Source organism: Dunckerocampus dactyliophorus, chromosome 6 (genome assembly GCF_027744805.1).
Source record: "Dunckerocampus dactyliophorus isolate RoL2022-P2 chromosome 6, RoL_Ddac_1.1, whole genome shotgun sequence".
In the NCBI taxonomy this organism is placed as follows: Eukaryota; Metazoa; Chordata; class Actinopteri; order Syngnathiformes; family Syngnathidae; genus Dunckerocampus; species Dunckerocampus dactyliophorus.
Genome location: NC_072824.1, coordinates 11,751,905 through 11,771,714, shown reverse-complemented (window position 1 = coordinate 11,771,714; position 19,810 = coordinate 11,751,905). Strand labels below are relative to the sequence as shown.

The following is a 19,810-nucleotide window of genomic DNA, read 5'->3' as shown; positions in this document are numbered from 1 at the left end:
TCTGTTTAATTTATGTTATTTTTGAAGCTTATTTAACCATAATTAAAGCTGATAATGAGTTAACACCACTGTATTATTGGCCTCATTGATAATGTCCAGCTAGAAGCTGCTCAGTGACCAGGGACAATTTGCACTATTCATACTACTGGGGCCAGTAGCATGAAATCGTCTGGTGCCAAAGCATGAATAACTAATAATAAATGTCAACCAGCTGGACTGAATGTCAGCAGAGTGCATCCAACATGATAAAAAGTGACACATTTTAACAGGAGCCAACAAAATCAGACTTGCAAACTGTTGTTCAACCTTTTCAACATTCTTTTATTACAAAGTCAACATATGAACAAAAAGTACAGTGACAAAAAATAACATTGATTTTGATTTAGATATTTAGAATACAGTAAAGTCTGACGTGATTACAATTTGGTATTGAGCTAAGACTACAGTACAATTAGTGTGCACATTGTGCTGAAACTGAACTGAGACCAAATCCGGAATTGGTCTCGATTCACTTTGACATCCTTGAAATGAAAGAAAGAACAGGTTTTCTCTTAATGAAATGAATGTAAAAGCAAAAAAGAACTGACTATTGTTCTTTTTTTTTTTTTTTTTTTTTTTTTTACAAACGTGGACCCTTTCAGACACTGCAACAAGCTCAAGAAGAATGAGTTATCATTTTTGGAGGGCATATTTGACCACTCCAAACAGGCTTTTCAGAGATGATCTCACTTCGCTTCTAACCTGTGCCATATGAACAAAAATCAGTCCGGATCGACTTCCACAGAAATGAACGAGGAATTGAAAGGAATTGAGTTGTCTTGCATTTTAAATTGTTTCCACTTAATGGAAACGCTAAAAGATCCCAGGATCCGTCTACACGTGGCCGTTTATGACTAAAAATGGATCAAAACGATTTTCATTTGGTCATTTCTTTACATTAGAATTGCGTTTTGGAGACATTTCAAAAAAGTGTCACATGGTGGGCGTTTTCTTTGTAAATGCTGAAAAGAATCGTCTGTACAATGGACAAAGTGCTGAGTTGAAACCACAATGGCGGATGGACCACAGTGCTGTTTTAGTGTCTCTTGCAAAGTGCATAGATGCATTCTTACCGGCATCGCATTTTCACTTCCGATGCCATCCCGATACCTGAATTTGGATATCTGCAGATATCGATACAATTCCGATACCAGAGCTGTATGCGTTAATATGCAACCACGCCAAAAGAATATCAGCAAATGTAGCTTCACAGAGCTCTTAACATAACTTCCGGATCTTTGCTACATTATCATTATTATTATTATTATATATTATTATTATTATTGTTGATTTTATATGAGCTGTAATAAACTCCTCTCTACATGAAAGTATGGTATTCTAACAACCAGGAAATTTTGTCCAGCTCTTTTTGTGTGGCCGTGAACACTTCAGGCCGAGCACTTACAGTATGTGTGAGAGCACGGGTGCAGTGCAAGTGTGGAGACAGCTACGTTCGCTGATACTCTTTTGGCTACGTTTGCTGATATTGTTCTAGCTATGGTTGCTGACAACATTAAAGCACAGACATGGCTCATGGATTGAAATTCTCCATAGGCGATGCCGTCAATTTCCAATACATTAATTACACAGGTATAAGAAACCCCATACAATACTGGATCGGATGACCCTATCCCTAATTTAAAGCAGACATATGCTTTAAATGATAATAAACATAATGACACAGCCGGCAATGAAAGGGACTGACGGGATGGTTTTGCATGAAGAGGACAAGCAGTTGGTGCATAAGTTAACAAAGTCACATCACCACCTACTGGCCTGGCATGCATATTACACTCATTTCCTTTGGATGTTGGCTCAAAAATGGGGAAAAACACGTGTTTGGCGGGCCAAAAGACTTCAGGGGAGCGTCAGCAGTTTAAGAAAAATAAAGATAAAATGAAGCCACTTTTTTTAACCTGCTAATCTAACTTCAGTTTTGTTTAAAAACAAAGTGAATTAATTTTCAGTTCCAAGATGATAGATGTCTGGAGTGAGTAGAAAATTCCACTAAAAATGAGTTTTTTGTGTTTTTCGGAGTAACCAACCGTATTATAGTCTCTGTGCCACACTCTGAAACCCCTTGCCCTAAAGCATATAGATTCCCATGGTGACGATGGCCACAAACATTCCAACAACCATCCTGAAGAGTGGAGGAGCACCTATGGATCTCACCCAAATGTTCTTCTCGTATCCTGATGAGGAGCTTTGGTACTGCTCTTCACCCACACTCAGCATCTTCTGCACACCCTCAAACACCTGGGAAACAGTAGATCCATGAGCTATTAGAAGGCCTATTGGAGGTCATGTGACTGGAGTAGTTAGCTCCTACCTGAATGTTGTGTTCAAAGGCCCTCACGGCTTCCTCCAACACGCCGTTCCTCTCCTCCTCGCTCAGCTCCAGAACGTTCATGCGGCTGCGGTAGAGCTGCTTGAACAAGTTGGGACTGGAGACGCCGGGAAAAGCGAAGAAGGACAGACCCTCGCTGCTCTTCAGGCCCATAGACTTTTGGGCAATGCGACCGAGGACCTGTCCTCCAGAGAGGTCGCCTAGGTAACGGGTGTAGGCATGAGCCACCAGAAACTCTGGATTTTCTTTCCCAATCTGAAAAGAACAGAAGATGAGTGGTGGTGTCTCATGGAGGTGTGTTGAGTATGTCACCACACAACCAACCTCTCGGAGTCTGTCGCAGTATCTTCTTGTGGCCGCAGGCACCACCATCATCTCCTTCCAGTCTGGACCGTAGAAGTACTCCAGGTCTTTCTGGATGGACTCCAGCCTGGCCAGCTCAGCCGGGAAGTAAATGGGCTCCACAGCTGGGTGCTTGGAGTTCCTGTCCAGCTCTTCTTCCAAAGTGTGATAGATCTCATGGAGGGAACTGAGAAGCAGCTGAGGAAGAGCGATGGTCATCAAAAAAAAGTGCAATTGGATGGTTGGTTTGTAGAAATGAACAACTGGCTTACCTTGTACTGTGGCATGGTGACTTGTCCCCTCTGGAAGCTCAGCATTAACTCTGTTTTCTCTGCCCTCATGTGACTCTCCATCGTCACCTTTTTGATTTGCTCTGATAGATCCCTGCAGAAGACACAATACAGTTTTGGACCATGCAAAGGACCTTGGTTTCTTTTGTCCAAAAAAAACATTGAAGGCTTTTTTTTTGTAAGATAGTTTATGGCTAATTTGGCTTTCCTTTACATGAATGTTGAATGTAAACATTCATTCAAATGACTTTGTAATCATGTTCTAACAGCAGTGTGTACCTTGAGCCTGTTTGAGCACCACACAATGTCGGAGCATTAAAGCTACAGGCACCAAACGGCGTGTTCCCAGTAGGGCTTCGTAAAAGCACTTTTAAACTGTCTGAATTCCAGCATCAAGGCTAACACACTTCCAATACACTAGTGTGGGACCTCTGAAACATATTTAAAATTGTTTAAAAGTACTACAATATGCACCTTTTAAAATTGGGGTTATAATATGTCACTTGGTCCAAATATTTTTGAGATATTCTACATGAAATGTAAATTCCTAAATGGTAAAAGCCATATTTTGGTCAAAGCTCTGAAGTTACATCTGAAAGTCTGCATTTTGATCACATGTTGATTGTTTTCCTTTATGGTGGCATATAAATGCAAAATCACATGAAGAGGGTCATAAGAAAGGACTCCCAAGTGCAAGTGCGTCTTGTAAATGGCATGATGTTTAACGCAGCAAGATGAGCACCACAGCACTTTGCAGTCCTACATTTACCTTTAAATACAAGACAAATACATCTAAATTAATACAAATTCTTACATTTCTGCAGTGTGCATCTTCTGTGCGTTCATTGTGGTTCTGAAAACAAGCAAAGTAAATGAATAAGCTGTTGCAGCAAGATCAATCACAAAAGGAAAAAGAGTTCTCACCAGTTTGTTATTCCTGTACTTCTTTTAAAGCTGCTCAGATATTCTCTGGATCTCCTACAGGGCTTGTGTCATTGTGCTGTCCTTTTATACCGGCCTCCTCAGCCCTCCCACTAGTGGAATGAAAACAGGAAGTCTGCATCACACAGCCTCCATGAGCTCAGCACAAAGCAGAATAGTGTGTGTGGAAATGAGCCTTACCGTGATTCAGCAGCAACTCAGGGGGGAGGGAAGTTGAGCAATGCTTGGAATAACACAGCAGGGAGGAGGGCCCAGGGCTAAACATGACACAGCACAGTTGCATCCACTTACTCCAAACATGACAAAGGCTTTCTGAGGATGAAGTGGTTGGAACAGTGGGGAGAAATCACATGATTGTGTCCTTTAAAAGAACACCAGCACTTTGAACATGAGACTTGAACTAGTTTAATTAAATATGTTGATCACAAGTTTTTCTCTTTAATAAACACACTCACTGGTCACTGCATTGGGTACACAAAGCCACTTAAAAAAATACAACACACAGACAAATCTAGAATAGCAAATACAGGTAAAGTTCAAATAAGATAGATAGACAATAGATACTTTACTGATCCAGGAAATTACTTTTGCTACAGCAGTCACATTCACAGACTGTATGGTACAAATAAGAATAAAACTGTAAATAATGTAAATAAAATACTGTACAATAAAAAAAAATCACAGCCTTCCTGTGTACATTGTGTGATCAATACTTTTTCATTTTATTATATTTTTCGTGTGTGTCAATTCCATTCCTAAGCTTGCTGTAGTGATTACCATTTGCAATTCATCCACTGATTTTGTAAACATTCTCTAAATAAGTCAAACATAGGCAGAGAGTGAGCCTGTGGCTTTTGAGTTGTTTCTGGGAAGCGGCATCCTGAAGGACTGACCTATGATCAGCCAACCAACAAATAGTCTGCGGCTACCGTGAATCTGCAGAGTCAAGCTCCCTAAACGTGAGTCAGCATATTTTCTTTCGCAAACTGAGTCGAAGTTTCATGACTTACATTCGATCCAATAATTTCTAAATTAAATATAATTTTGTATTTAAAACTAGTAAACCTGCTCACTTTCAACAAACCACATGCTAACTATTTTTTCAGGCACTTCGGCAGACGCCGCAAAAAGCCGTGCACTTGAGCCATGGCGGCAAGGACCCCGTTTTTTAATCAGGCAATCACAGTAGCGCGCTAGTTTGGAACTTTAAAAAATGAAGGTAGACGTCACGTTGCTTCATTCAAAAGTGTACTGTTGTAACTTGCTAAACAAAGAAGATATGCAGCTTTAAAGTGGTTTGAAACTCCTTTTTTCATTTTTTTTACCACCCTAATTATAATTATGTGATCAGTGTCAGTATATTGAAATACTACACTTTCATTAGCTAGCATTTAGTTGAATCCTTGTTGTGTTGAGTCGTATTTTTTTCTGTCAAATATTTCTCTCCTTCTCTGACTGCTCTTTGCTGTTCAGGATGGATGAACTCAGGATACCATACAAAGATGTTCAAATGGCTGTGGACCATTTAGAAGGGTCAGAATTGTGTGTTGATGAGTGTAGCACCAGCAGGCCTTGCAATGTGAGTTTTTACTGCTGCACCATTATCTTTTATCCGTTCCTTGAGATGCATGTACTCCATGTCCCACTGGATGCAGTTTACACTTTTGGACTCTGCTGTGTGTCAGTTTATGTAATTCATGACCATAAACTGACACAGAATAGGGCATTTTACTGTGTAGTCTCTTTTTAAAGGTTGACATTTTGTAATTCATTAAACAGTCCCTGAAATGAGGTGTATTACTTTTATAATAAGCTCTATAATCATCGTTGAGTTTTTTTTTTTTTCTGTGAAATTGTGAAATAATTTTTTTTTACCTTTTTGTAGGAACGGACTGTGCAACAACTGCATTCTGGTAAGGACCTTTACAGGTGGTAGTCTCATCTTGGGAATAATAACCTTAAATATAATTATGAATACACAATTGGTTACAGACAATAGAGTAGCTGAGCCACTACTTTGTGGAGTGGGGTCGGTCTGCTCTGTCCCTCCAATATGGCAAGACAGATGCAGGAAGAGAAATCAGGTCAGTGGTCACAATATTTTTGCTTTTCCTTGTATTAAATATTCCAGATATGTCTTGATTAAGACAGTGACACACTAATGTACTGTGGAAGGTCTAAGGTTGAACACCGTCCATTCTGGGATGCTGGTGGATTTTTTCAAACAGAAAATGAAAAATGATCACAGGGCAACCATAAAAAACCTCTATTAACTGTACAGGCTTTTTTTTTTAAATTACATTTTGCAAGTGTAAAGATAAGTTAGGACATTTTTTAATAAAATGTAAAACCCAGCAAAAACCCGCTCAGACTTTAACTACAACATACATGGTCATGCTAGACAAAAATATTGGGACACTGGCGTGAATGCGTGTGCTTATTTAATGTAACTTCCAGTGGGTTTTCTTGCTCTCTCAACACCTTTTGTTGCATCTGGGCCTTCTTTTATCCTTAATATTTTTTAATGCATTTTGCAACAGAAAAAGAAAAAAGAGGCAACACGGCTGCAAGATTCTGCAAAAAATGAAGCTTCCAATGGTCTTTTCACCATTCTTTATAGGAGGACAGTTGATGGAGAACTTTTTTTTTTAATAGAATAAAAATAGAAAGACAAAATAGTTTGTCAAGTCAAAAGCATGGCATGCTCGTTTACTCCACACATTCATGCACAGAATAAAGACAAGTCAAAAGTAAAGTCAATTAATTCATGCGATTGCTTTTCCTGGAAGCTGATGAATGATAGCCACAGGACGGCGGAGCCAACTTGCTCTGTCCATCGAGGCCAGGAGAGTGAGCAGCAAGTAAGTGTCAGCTGTCATGTGCAGTAAGAGTTGTGTAAAATGGCAGCGTTTGTTTGTGATGCTGCACATTAGGAAAAAATATATATATATATGTTGTAGATTTTTACAAATTAGATTGCATGATAGTGAATTGTGATAATGATTGGGGTTTTTTTTGTTCAGCCCTCACGCTAATTTCTGGTCATCATATTATCCTTTAATGGTTGTTGAACTGAGATTGGGATTTGAACACGGTCAGCCAAAGTTTCGTATGACATTACAGGTGCATTTTCCTCTCCATATTTTGGTCAAATTCCAGATTGCACAACTTCACGGCTCTATTTAAATTGCCCCTTGTGGACAAATATTGTTTGAAATTATTTTTTTTCCCACTGTATTTACATTAGAGTGTAGCATTTTCTCTTTCTGCACAAGCCCACTTTCTTTCTCCTCTGCTCAGGCACGACCAAGTTCTGTAGTGGAGTCCGGGGAGTCTCACAATGACCAAGACGACAAGCCAGACTGTGCCACAACCACACTAAAGGCCTGCTGGCCTTACCCCTTCCTAGCTGCTCCTTGCTCAGCATCAGCTATTACTATGACTGTGAGCGCCATACTGAATCCCACGGTGTCCGAGCCCATGACCGACACCGCTGGTCCTATTGGTTCTACATGCGGACCTGTTGGCTCAGCTTGGGATGTGGTCGGATCGACGAGACCTGCCTGCTCTGATCCTGTCTGTGCTGCTTCTCACCTACACCTGCTTGGAGAAGCTCTGTCCCTGATTGGGCACCTTCTTAAGGGGACAGATGTGAGAACATCCATCAAGGATGAGCCCTTCATTTGCTTGATTTTCTGGTCACCAATGTGTTTCTAAATGTGTGTCCACAGAAATCAGTGTGTGTGTCCAATAGCTTGTTTCTTCTGTTGGACTCTCTGCTGTGTGCCCTTCCTCCATTGATGTGCCTCACCTCACAGATACCTGAGCTGCACAGCTGCACAGATCTGCCACTGGTTAGTAATGTGCAACACAAATTTCTATACACTCGCACGCTATTGGCTTTCAATGCCATTTTTTTATTATAGGCTTCTGCTCTGGAAAACATCAGCTATATGATGCCGGGTTTGTGAATGACGGTGATACCATGTTTGTATACTTACTAATAAGTCACTTTGGTTATTTTTGTTTGAAAACAACACTGTCAATTAAATGTCCTATATTGGGGCCTTCTTCAAGGAGCAATCATCTCTGAAAGTCTCAAGATAAGCTGAAATCTGCAACATTTACCAAATATTTAAAAATGCACAGGGTTCATACTCTAAACAAAGTAAAACAATATTTTTCACGATGTTTGGTTTGAATTGGGCCATGACAGTGATGCACATCAATACGCATCCTGTGAGCATTTACAGAGAATGTGCCCCCATGGATTGTGGAGCTCTAGGCACAGCGCACGTTCTGCTGAGGGCAGCAGGGACCACAGTTCCAAAAGTAATGGTTGGTGGGTGACACACTAAGCCGCCATGGACCGAAATCCTGCAGCCCTCGCAAGTTCCTCCTGCTCAAGAGGACACATGTACAGGCCTGCCTGAAGTTTGCCACTGACCACCAGGATGACCCAGAAGAGGCCTGGAAGAAGGTGATGTGGTCAGATGAGCCCAAAATAGAACTTTATGAGCTTAAATTCAACTCGCCGTGTTTGGAGGGCAAAGAACGCCATTCCTACCGTCAAGCACGGTGGTGACATTAGCTTTGTGGGTGCTTTTTAACCAAGGAGACGGGAGAACATTATCAGATTGAGGAGAGAATGGAATTATAGACCAACAACACCTTTCCTCGTCAGAGAGCTGAAGATGGGTCGAGGATGGATTTTTCAGAACAACGACCCAAGCACACCGCCAAAGCAGCAAAGGAATGACTGAAGAAGAAACACATCAAGGCGCTGGAGTGGCCTAGCCAGTCTCCAGACCTGAATCCAACTAAAAATCTTTGGAGGGATCTTAAAATTTGGGTTGCCAGGCTACAGCCTCGGAATCTGAATGATCTGGAGGCAGAGAGGAGTGGGCCAGCATTCCTGCCGAAATGTGCACGAACCTTGTCACCAACTATAAAACCCGTTGAACATCAGTGCTGGCCAATAATGATTTTTCTACAAAATATTAACATACTTTTTGTCCTGGGGGTCAAATAGTTATTTTTGACCAAAAATATGTAAATAAATCAAAAATAAAATGCATAGAATGTCTAATCCCGCTTTTTTTGGTAAAACTCACTCTCACTGTCAAAATGAACCTATCATTGAAATTATACACTGTTGCACTCTTGGTAAGTGGGCAAACCTGCAAAATCCGCAAGGGGTGAAATACTTACTTCCACCACTGTAAATGTGTTGAAACATTCTGTTTCATGAATAAAGAAGCCGCAAGATTAGAAGTAGTAGTAGTATTAATACTCCTGTCATAAAAGTGTGAAGCTAAATTAAACTATATAATAATACACTGTTAAAAAAAATTAGGGGAACACTTCGAAAACACATCAGATCTAAACTGGGGGGAAAAATGATCTTGAATATCTTTTCTGATAATAAGTGGGTAATGTATTAGTAACAAAATGATGCCACATAATTTGATAGAAATGAAAATGATCACCCTATAGAGGGGGGAAATCAAAGACACCCCAAAAATGAAAGTGAAAAAATGATGTAGCACACTGGTCCATTTTGCCAAAATGTCATTCTGGCAACTAAAAATGATTCCCAGTAGTTTGTGTGGCCCCCACGTGCTTGTACGCATGCCTGACAACGTCGGGGCATGCTCCTAATGAGACTACGGATGGTGTCCTGGGGGATCTCCTCCCAGATCTGGACCAGGGCATCACTGCGGTACCTGGACGCATGGAGGAGATTCCAGCAGACAGGTAGTTACTCCAGGAGAGCTGGACAGGGCCGTAGAAGGTCCTTCAACCCTCAGCAGGATCGGTATCTGCTCCTTTGTGCAAGGAGGAACAGGATGAGCACTGCCAGAGCCCTACAAAATGACCTCCAGCAGGCCACTGGTGTGAATGTTTCTGACCAAACAATCAGAAACAGGCTCCATGAGGGTGGCCTGAGGGCCCGACGTCCTGTAGTGGGCCCTGTGCTCACTGCCCAGCACCGTAAAGCTCGATTGGCATTTGCCATAGACCACCAGAATTGGCAACTACACCACTGGTGCCCTGTGGTCTTCACTGATGAGAGCAAGTTCAACCTGAGCACATGCGACAGACGTGAAAGGGTCTGGAGATGCCGTGGAGAACGTTATGCTGCCTGCAACATCATTCAGCATGACCGGTTTGGTGGTGGTTCAGTGATGGTCTGGGGAGGCATATCCCTGGAAGGACACACAGACCTCTACAGGTTAGATAACGGCACCCTGACTGCTATTAGGTATCGGGATGAAATCCTTGGACCCATTGTCAGAACCTACGCTGGTGCAGTGGGACCTGGGTTCCTCCTGGTCCACGACAATGCCCGACCTTATGTGGCTAGTGTATGCAGGTAGTTCCTGGAGGATGAAGGAATTGATACCATTGACTGGCCCCCACGTTCACCTGACCTAAACCCAATAGAACACCTCTGGGACATTATGTTTAGGTCCATCCGGCGCCGCCAGGTTGCTCCTCAGATTGTCCAGGAGCTCATTGATGCCCTGGTCCAGATCTGGGAGGAGATCCCCCAGGACACCATCTGTAATGTCATTAGGAGCATGCCTTGACGTTGTCAGGCATGCGTACAAGCACGTGGGGGCCACACAAACTACTGCGAATCATTTTGAGTTGCTACAATGACATTTTGGCAAAATGTTCCTCTAATTTTTTTGAGCAGTATAGTACAACATAACTGTCTTTAAATGTTCAGTTGAATGAATCTGACCTCCAGTCCATACAGATGTATCTCAGTAAAGTTTCATTCAAATACCAAAACTTTTATATTCTATACGGTTCTTTCTCTGACTGATTAAAATAATTCCGTAAAGTATGTTAGTTGTGCTGTAGCTGTGAATAAGGGTTGTTCATTGTCAATGTATTGCTGGTGAAACTAGTAGTAGACTATACTGCGGTATTGTTTGCAGAGTACTGTAATCGTTGGAATCAGCTTTTAAGCAGACATTAGAAACTAACATCCACAGGCCTGAAGAGGCTTAAGGGCTCCCAGAGTGTTGAGAAAGAGTACACATTGTGGGAAGACAAACACACTCCTTGTTAAATTAATCAATGGAACATGTAATGCTTCCATTGAAATGTCTCTCACATGCAACAGTCCTGCTCTACAAATCAAAACATACCCCTTCACGTCTTCTATTTGATTTTTCACAACAAGCAATTTAAAACAGCTATGCAGGCATATTGCTGTTCTCTGGGTGTGGTGGAAGTGCCCCGGGACACTCCTCCGTCCTCCACCCCATGTCGGAATGCTAAACAGCCTGCGGACAGTGGAACCTGTTATACACACAAGAATACCCAAATAAGTGTAGTCTTTTATGCGCGTTCTCTACATGGGGAGCGGCAAGAGGGCCAACGTGCGATACCTGTATGACATAAACACTTTTTTTTTTTCAAAAGCCATCACCTGGGAGTCGAGACGTACTGAACCTATGTGGATGAGAGCCACATTTCAGTAACGGGGTCCAAGCAAGCACCTGAAGAAGACAGCAACTTCCAAGATCTGGCAGTAAAGTGAGTATGTGCTTCTCTATATGTCATGTTGTGCTTGAAAATTGTAATACAACAAATTATTTTACAATCAATGGCTAAAAGTTTGTTGGATGGAGAAATATTAATACTGTATACAGTTGAAGCTTTAGAAACTGAAAACCCTCTTTTAATGACGACATTTGTGTCAATCATATACCTGTAGATTACGTGTTCTGTACATTCAAGTAATTCTGAATATACCACAGCTCTGGCATGCTGGAAAAGAGTTCAAAGTGACTGTTCATGTTCCTTGTATGGTTTTATATTTAACATTTAACGTTGTTTAGTGAATGTTTGCATGAGAAATGTAGAATGCAGTCAAGCAGGACTGGCAAGCTGCTGCATATCTTAACTCTGATTTAAAAATGCTCCTTCAATTTATCTGTATGTGGCCCTTGGTGGCAAAAGTTTGGACACCCCTGGTGGAAGTAGAGACACAACCTGCTAAACATGTCCTGAGAAGAGCTTCTTATAAATCAAAAAGCAAATAGCCTCACCCTGTCTCTCACGCGCTCTCCCTCGCTAGCTATGAGTAACCACATGCAGCACTACGGCTCGAACCCCCCAGAGCTGAGGCTGGTTCTGCTGGGGAACATTGGATGTGGCAAGACGTCGTCGGCCGACACCATCCTGGGCCAGCTGTCGGACATGTCCTCAGCGACGCCCAGAAAAAGCCAGTTGCGCCAAGATTTCACAGAGGACAGGAAGGTGACCCTGGTGGAGGCACCCAGATGGTATTGGAACGGCCTGGAGATGGAGGAGAGCGTCAAGAAGGAGACGGAGCGAGCCGTGACCTTACTGGCACCCGGTCCTCATGCTTTTCTGCTGCTGGTGCCTGTCAGCCAATTCACAGAGGTCAGCCCAACTTTTATTGTTATTTTAAAAAGCATTTTTTTTTAAAATCACACTCATGTTGAAGGTTTTTTTTTTTTTTTTAAATACGGCAAATAGAATTTTTTGCATAAAAGATAAATTATTAAATAGACTTTTTATGTTTTAAAAACATTTTTTAAATAGCACTTCTCATATAAATATAAGAGATTTTTTTTAAAATGTATTGTGCATATTTGCATCATTAGCAAAACTGCTGTTTCTTGGATTTTTCAGGTGAAAATGGAATTTTAGCGCCGTTAGGAACTACCAAGTTAGTCTGTTATCTTATTTAGGTCTAATATGTTTTATTTTCTCAGAATATATCTGCTATATTGGATAATACAAATGTAAAGGTGACTATAGGAGTGCTATTTCATGTCTTGAGGGCTCTAATAATGTTAAAAACCATATTTAGAAGATCGTAAACAGGTTTTCTATGCCTCGACTACGAAAAAGTTCCATTTATTAATTGAATATGAATTGAATCATACTTCGCAGAGGTTCACTTATCACGGTCAGGTCTGGAACCCATTAACTGCGATAAACCTGAGATTACTGTACAGTCTATATTATTGTATTACATGAAAAGTCAAAATATTTGTAAAAAAAAAAAAAAAAAGATATTAAGTTTTAATGTTTTTATTTATGTTAATATTATTCAGACGGTCAGGGCATTTTAAAAGCAGTTTTTTTGTACACCATGTTGCTTCTTCTCGATAGATGGACGGCCGAGTGCCAGCACAGCTGCAGCAGGTGTTTGGACAAGATGTTTTGGAGCACACGATGGTGCTACTGACATGTGGGGATTATCTCATGGGAAGAACTGCAGAGGTAAGCACAGACTTTGATGCGTGAAAAAAGCCTTCCTGAAGGTTTTATATAGTATAAGGTTTGGTTTTGTTTATAAATATTTTTTTGCAGGAGTATATTCAGAAGGAGCACCCAGGCTTGAGACGAACAATTGGGCTCTGCGGGGGGCGCTACCATGTCATCAATAACCGTCACCGGCGGGATCGGGAACAGGTGCAGAAACTTCTGGACAAGGTAGGAGGATAAACGAGCGTTTGTCATTTCTGTTATTTTGGTTTCACCCTGTGGTTTCATTATTTTTGGAATTTAAAATGTCATAGGAAACAATTTGATTTTTTAACGTTAAGTGCGTGTGAAAATGGAAAGGAAAACATGGTTGTCTTTAACGGCATGGTCATTCATTAACAAGTATATTGCGCAACACATCAGCAAGAGAACCAATGTTGTAATAGCGGTAAGAAGCAAACCTCTCAGCCAGCATTAATACCGCTGATGAGTTCATTGTAAACAACAGTACAGCAAGTAAGTAAGCAATGGCCTAGTAAGTAATGCACATAAGTTTTACACCAACAGCTGAGTAGCGTAACCAACAATTTAAAGCACATACTAACTACCCGTGATATTTCAAATTCAGGTACTGCCATCTCATTAAAAAATACATCAGGAGGTTGCCTACAGCCAAAGCTTTTAATTCTAATGTCTTTTGACCTGAAGCGTGTTACAGACCCTGGCGGTTATGTGATTTTGTAGAACATGCACCCGGCGACGATGGGAGACTAAGTTATTAATTGAATTATTGGAGCATTTACGGTAGTATCTCAGCAGGGAGTCTAAACCAAAGTCAAGTCTTTCTGAACGGACTTACTGGTGTCTTTTTGACATTCCTACATTGCTCAACAACAGCCTAAACCGGTTTTGGTTTATCCATTATGATAAGGTTTATCTATTATGGCTGTAAGCATGGTTGATGCTTGGAATTCACCACAGAGTGGTGATAAGTGCAAGACTGTGACATTTTACCCTATTTTGAACTAAATTGAATACATTTACTGTCTTTCCTTGTTGTAATAGGTGGACGATATGGTGAGGAAAAACGGTGTGCACGGCATCAAAACAAGGCAAGAGAGGGAGATGGAGGAACGAGTGCTGCAACGAAAGAGAGAGTTGATGGAAAGTTTCAGAATGCAGCAAGAAGCGAAAAGAGAATCTCTGGCATCCACTTATACACTAAATACAGACACGTCGCAGAGGAGTGTTGACAGAGTTGAGTCTTACAGAGATGTCTGGGAGAGGACCAGACAAGACGAGATTGATGGCATCAATGGCGGAGCTTCTGATGTGCTTCAGTCCACTCCAACCGTTTCAGCACCTGGCGGGTGGCGGTCTGGCCTAAATGATGATGGCACATATGAAAGGCGCTCCTTTAGACTGAATTCAGGTGAGGATGGAGCGAATGGACTTGTTCTTCATTACAATGTTAAGCTAACACTTTGGACCAGGGGTGCCCAAACTTTTTCCACTGAGGGTGGCATACTGAAAAATTAAACAATGGAACGGCCACGTAAAAAAATTGTTAAGGAAGTTATACATAGTTCGAGAAAAAAATGCATGTCATCTTTGTGAGATATGTGAAAAAGCGTATTATTAGCACATGATGCATATTTTTGTGCTTGTCCTCTAGATGGAGCCAGACTCTCACAAATGTTGGAGGAGAGCACGTCTCCTAAAGTTGTTTCCACTTGTGAGTTAGTAGAAAAGATGCTTACAGGCACGCGCACACAAACACACTTTCTTTCCTCAAAGTATTTGTTTTAGATGAGGAAATATGAAACCTTGTTTTATCTCTTAGTTCACCACAGAATCAACAGCTTTGAGGAGAGATCTCCTGGGGCCTCCCCCACCTCCTCCTCTCACTCTCCTGTCTTCCCCCCCGACCCATCTTCACTGACCTTCACTGCATCCCCCGACACATTATCCTCGCCATCCTCGCCAGAGCTGCGTCTGGTGATGCTCGGTCGATCTGGATCGGGAAAAAGCGCGGCTGGCAATGCCATCTTGGGGCAGGATGAGTTTGAGTCCCGCCCGGGCAGCCTGGTCGCCATCACGCAGGAGTGTGCCAAGAAGAAGGCAGTGGTGGCAGGAAGAAGGGTTTGTACCATTTATGTAATGGTTCTGGGTTTTTGGGCCTTTTTGTGTGGCATTTGCTTGTGGTTCCCTGCAGGCACTCTGGCTCCTCATATAGTGGCCTCCACAATTTTAAGGGTATATTGGCACTCTTACTGATACCGACACAGATGTCGACCAATATCAATATTGGCAACAGCTCTTCCCTCAAACTAAACTCATCTAATAAATCCAGTGTGCTTCTTTTACTGCATTTTGGATTTTATGGATTCGTTTTGCAAATGTTTGCGCAAAATAAGACCATTCATCTTCTTTGCCGCTTATCCTCACTAGGGTCGTGGGTATGCTGGAGCCTATCCCAGCTGACTTCGGGCGGGAGGCGGGGTACACCCTGGAGTGGTCGCCAGCCAATCGCAGGGCACATATAGACAAACAACCATTCACACTCACATTCATACCTATGGACAATTTAGAGTTGCCAATTAACCTAACATGCATGTTTTTGGAATGTGGGAGGAAACCGGAGTACCCGGAGAAAACCCACCCCCGGGAGAACATGCAAACTCCACACAGAGATGCCCAGTGGAGATTGGAACCAAGATCTTCCCGATCTCCTGACTGTGTGGCCAACATGTATGGCTTAAATTGTTATATCTTTTTTAGAATTTATCATTGTACTTTTCTTAAAGTAAAGTTAAAATCTTGTCTCGTAGACCCAATCTCGTGTATCGTCTGGTCTTGTGTCTCGTGACACCCCTACTACAGAGCATTATCACCACTTATAGGAGTATTAAATAGACTCTCCCCCCCCCGCTGCATAAAAAATCCTTTTCATAATAAAATTGCAAGACTATTTTCTTTTTTCTTTTTTTTTTTTTGCCCAGCAAAAGACCCGCAACACACTGAAAACGAGTCCGCCGCCCACTTTTGCGTTATTTACAGAAAATGGGTGGATGAAAAGCCCCATGTCTTCATGTGTTGACTTTCTTGCTCCATCTCCTCTCTCCCTGTAGGTGGCAGTAGTAGACACCCCAGACTGGTTCCACTCAGAGCGTACCCCAAATGAGGTGCGAGCTCAGATCTCCTCCTGCGTCGCCCTGTCCAGCCCCGGACCCCACGCCTTCATCCTTTGTGTCCCAACTGACCAGCCGGCCAAGGTGGAGCTGCAGGATCTCTGTGCCCTTGAGACTGTCTTTGGCCAAGATGCTGTGGAAAAACACACACTGGTCCTCTTCACATATGCAGATCGCCTGAGGGAGAGTGGCAAGGCCGGGATCGACAGCATAGAGGCATACATTGCCAGCCAGCGTGGAGATTTGTTAAAGCTGGTGGAGAAATGCGGGGACCGCTTCCATGTAATGGAGCGAGGAGGAGCGAATGTGGAGGAGCTGCTGGAGAAGGTGGAGCAGATAGCAGCCGAGGCCGGTGGGCAGTGTTATTCCTGCCCCGCTTTCCAGGAGGCTGAGAATAGAGTGAGGGAGAGACAGGCTGAGATCACGAGGGAGAGGAGGAGGAAGAAGATGGAGGAGGAGAACTTTCGGGCTGAACGGCGCTCTCTCTACCCGTACATGCAGACTGTGGCCGAGGCCGAAGAGGAAGTGAGAGAGGAAGAGATTGAGAAAACACGGGCTGAGGCGGAGCTAAGCGTCAGCACCATGAATATTGAGAGCCTCCCGTCTATTACGATGGCCAATATGTCCCCTTCAATGCTCCAGTCTGTGATGGAGAAGCTGCAGTCTAATCTCCAGATGCTGCCCAAGGTGTTGTCAGACAGCTCTGTGTGGGTCAGCGACAGCGCAAAGAAGGTGATGAACAGTCCAGTGTGGGGCTCAGTGGGGAGCGGAGCAAAGAACGTCCAGAAGGTGGTGGCGGATAGTTCTGTGTGGGGGACGGTGGGAGCTCAAGCTGGACATGTCTCCAAGCTAGTGGGAGATAAACTTCCCAAGGTGGTGGTAGACAGCTCGGCATGTGTCGGGTCTGGAGCAAAGGCAGCAGTGTCGAGCTCCGTGTGGGAGAAAGTGGGCTCTGGAGCCAAAATGGTTGCAGACAACTCCATCCGTGTCGGATCTGGCATTGGAAGCGGTGCTAAGAGTGTGGCACGGAGTCCCATGTGGGGAAAGGTCAGATCTGGGGCCAAGTCTGGCGCTAAACTGGTGGCTGATGGCTCCGTTAAACTTGGCACCGGTGCAAAGAAGGTGGCCCAGAGTCCAGTTTGGGGAAAGGTGGGCTCAGGGGCCAAAGCGGGTGCCAAAATGGTCACAGAGAGCTCGGTGTGGGAGAAAATGACCACAAACGCCAAAAAGGTGCCTAAAGTCGTCATCGGCGGTGCCTTGTTAGGTTTGGTGCTGGGTTTGTTTTTAGGGGGAGCCATCGGCGGTGCTGCAGGGGCCGTTGTTGGTTCTGCTGTAACCGAAGTAGGAAGACAAAAGTTTGCCAAGAAAAGCATGCCAGAAAAGGTTGAGAGGCGACTGAACGACACCATGGATTCCCTGGTGAAACAAGGAGAGAAAGTGATGAAAACGGACTGATCACGTACAGAACATGAAATGTTAGAAGGACAATTCATTTTGGAGCGAACACACTAATCACGCATCCATTGTGCCTTTTAAGTCAAATACCAGTGTTTGCTAAATAGCTCACATCCAATATGAGCCTCTTATACAGACTGGATTTTACGTAATTAGGTTTGACAGTTCCTGTCTAGCTGCATGCATGTAATTGCTGACAACTCCTTGAGTAGAAAATGTGTTTAATGTGCTTGAGTACATTTGAAATAAAAGAACATTTAATATAACATGATAATGCTCTTGTCACAATCACAATGTCTTAATAGGAAGGGAATGTGTAACAGCCACACATTAGCAGTGTCTACTTTGCATTTATTGTTGCTTCCTATTAATCATTGTTCCTTGTTTGAGTTTCTGCTCGTCGCTTATGATTGACACGCCTACCTTTTTGTAGACAAGAGCTTTGGCAATTCATATTTGCACTTGTGGCACAGCTCTAAGACCATGCTGATGCATATTTTCTTTTTTATATTTGTTATTAATTCAGGGGCACTCGCATTGCTCTACAGCAGTCATTCTGTGACACTGAAGTACTGCAATTTTATTTCTAGTCTTTCTATTTCATTCTATCAGCAGGGTGGTGGTTATCATTAATAACTGGCAGGAGAAGCGATCGCGTTGATTATGACACGTTTAAATTCCACACCGTTTATTCTTGGCTGCTGCTGCTGCTATGTCATGCGTGCAGGTTGGAGGCCATGAAGGTCACACAGAGGTGGAAGGCTGGAGGTCTTATCTGAGAGAGCCAGGCTGGCAAGCTTCACCCTGCTTGGCCTCTTCGTACCAGCAGTCAGAGGTAAACGCCCCACCACGCTCAACCCCAATTTTCAATGTGAGTAATAGTTAATGGCTTTATACTCCAATGTGTCGCTACATCTCTATCTTGTGCCGCATGATGACAAATATTTTGCTGCTGTTCCCAGTCAGTAATCCTCACTGTGGAGTGTGTGTGTGTATGCATTACAAGTTGTGAAAGCAGCTCTTCCTGTCATGTTGTCCAGAAAGTACGTGCACAGGGGTTCCTAGAAACACTCTGGGACCGTTTTCTGTCTTCCATGCAGTTGCCACCCTAAACGTCCAACCACCTTTAAAACATGTAGAGAATACATAATAAAACCACCTCGTTCCTCTCCTGCCAGGAAGCTCATTGGCCATCGGCAGCAACTGTAGCAGCAACGCCTGCACCAACACACACGCATACATGTATACACAACAGTCCTGCACAACACTGAATCCCATCTTGAACCACATCCTACATCCACCCTCTTCATATTTTACCACACATCTACAGTTGCTGTGGTTACATAAATCCTTGCTAGTTGTCAACCACCACACACACACACACACACACACACACACTCACTTGCACTTGCACTTGATCATTAAAATACCATTGGAAAAACACAATGGGATTACCAAAAAGGCCTTTTTCCCATGGCTTCCATTCTCATGACATATTGTAAGCAAACTGTAACATCCTGCTTTTCTTTTTTTTTAACCTACCGTTTATGACCCCTATTATTAATCTGTCATCACCGGGGAAGCACCAGAAAGGTTTTTGAGCATATATAATCTGTTTTCTCAAGAATTAAGGAGAAAAATATATGTTTAAAAAAACAACAAAAAAAAAAATTAGAAAACTTTGGGCACAATGTCACAGTAAAGGTCATATACAGTCATACAGAGCCGGCTGGCCCATTAGGCAATTTAGGCAGATGCTAAAAGTGCCAGAAAATATTAAACCTAATAATTATTACTAACTCTTAAAATGGAAAAGCTCACATTGATTCAAATGTAAAGCAATGCTCAATTAATTACTACAAATGATAACATATTTGTCAATATTTGTGTACATACTTTTGCATATAGTTGCATATAGGTTTGATATACCTTTCGTATATAGC

At 42.6% G+C, this 19,810-nt stretch overlaps 2 protein-coding genes across 6 annotated transcripts; one reads left to right on the top strand and one right to left on the bottom strand.

Annotated features, from left to right (window-relative positions):
• Window positions 1-206: 206 nt before the first annotated feature.
• LOC129183274 (uncharacterized) lies at window positions 207-19,549 on the top strand. 5 transcript variants are annotated; one of them, XM_054780340.1, is made up of 14 exons: window positions 207-5,179; window positions 5,434-5,539; window positions 5,846-5,873; window positions 5,953-6,044; window positions 7,261-7,611; window positions 7,692-7,814; window positions 11,401-11,518; window positions 12,059-12,387; window positions 13,126-13,236; window positions 13,327-13,449; window positions 14,287-14,653; window positions 14,897-14,956; window positions 15,065-15,363; window positions 16,353-19,549. In XM_054780340.1, exons 8-14 carry the CDS (start codon window positions 12,061-12,063, stop codon window positions 17,865-17,867), a joined length of 2,802 nt encoding a protein of 933 aa, XP_054636315.1. In that variant the 5' UTR covers window positions 207-5,179; window positions 5,434-5,539; window positions 5,846-5,873; window positions 5,953-6,044; window positions 7,261-7,611; window positions 7,692-7,814; window positions 11,401-11,518; window positions 12,059-12,060; the 3' UTR covers window positions 17,868-19,549. The 5 variants fall into 5 exon arrangements, with proteins under 5 accessions (XP_054636315.1, XP_054636311.1, XP_054636312.1 ...); XM_054780336.1 differs by having other exon boundaries at window positions 11,401-11,514; window positions 16,353-19,547; XM_054780337.1 differs by lacking the exon at window positions 207-5,179 and having other exon boundaries at window positions 5,219-5,539; window positions 11,401-11,514; window positions 16,353-19,547.
• LOC129183278 (heme oxygenase-like) lies at window positions 590-4,065 on the bottom strand. The gene is made up of 6 exons (XM_054780355.1): window positions 3,943-4,065; window positions 3,833-3,871; window positions 3,001-3,112; window positions 2,711-2,926; window positions 2,369-2,641; window positions 590-2,295 (listed from the first exon to the last, which is right to left on the bottom strand). Exons 2-6 carry the CDS (start codon window positions 3,862-3,864, stop codon window positions 2,125-2,127), a joined length of 804 nt encoding a protein of 267 aa, XP_054636330.1. The 5' UTR covers window positions 3,865-3,871; window positions 3,943-4,065; the 3' UTR covers window positions 590-2,124.
• Window positions 19,550-19,810: the final 261 nt, after the last annotated feature.

What these genes read in the sequence shown, in the direction of transcription:
- LOC129183278 (XM_054780355.1), bottom strand. Translation starts at nt 3,864, where the DNA reads ATGAACGCACAGAAGATGCACACTGCAGAAAT. An exon ending in TCACCATGCCACAGTACAAG is followed by an intron (nt 2,927 to 3,000) that starts GTAAGCCAGTTG and finishes GCTCTTCCTCAG; the next exon opens with CTGCTTCTCAGTTCCCTCCA. An exon ending in CCTTTGAACACAACATTCAG is followed by an intron (nt 2,296 to 2,368) that starts GTAGGAGCTAAC and finishes ACTGTTTCCCAG; the next exon opens with GTGTTTGAGGGTGTGCAGAA.
- LOC129183274 (XM_054780340.1), top strand. Translation starts at nt 12,061, where the DNA reads ATGAGTAACCACATGCAGCACTACGGCTCGAACCCCCCAGAGCTGAGG. An exon ending in CTCCTTTAGACTGAATTCAG is followed by an intron (nt 14,654 to 14,896) that starts GTGAGGATGGAG and finishes CTTGTCCTCTAG; the next exon opens with ATGGAGCCAGACTCTCACAA. An exon ending in CAGTGGTGGCAGGAAGAAGG is followed by an intron (nt 15,364 to 16,352) that starts GTTTGTACCATT and finishes CTCTCCCTGTAG; the next exon opens with GTGGCAGTAGTAGACACCCC.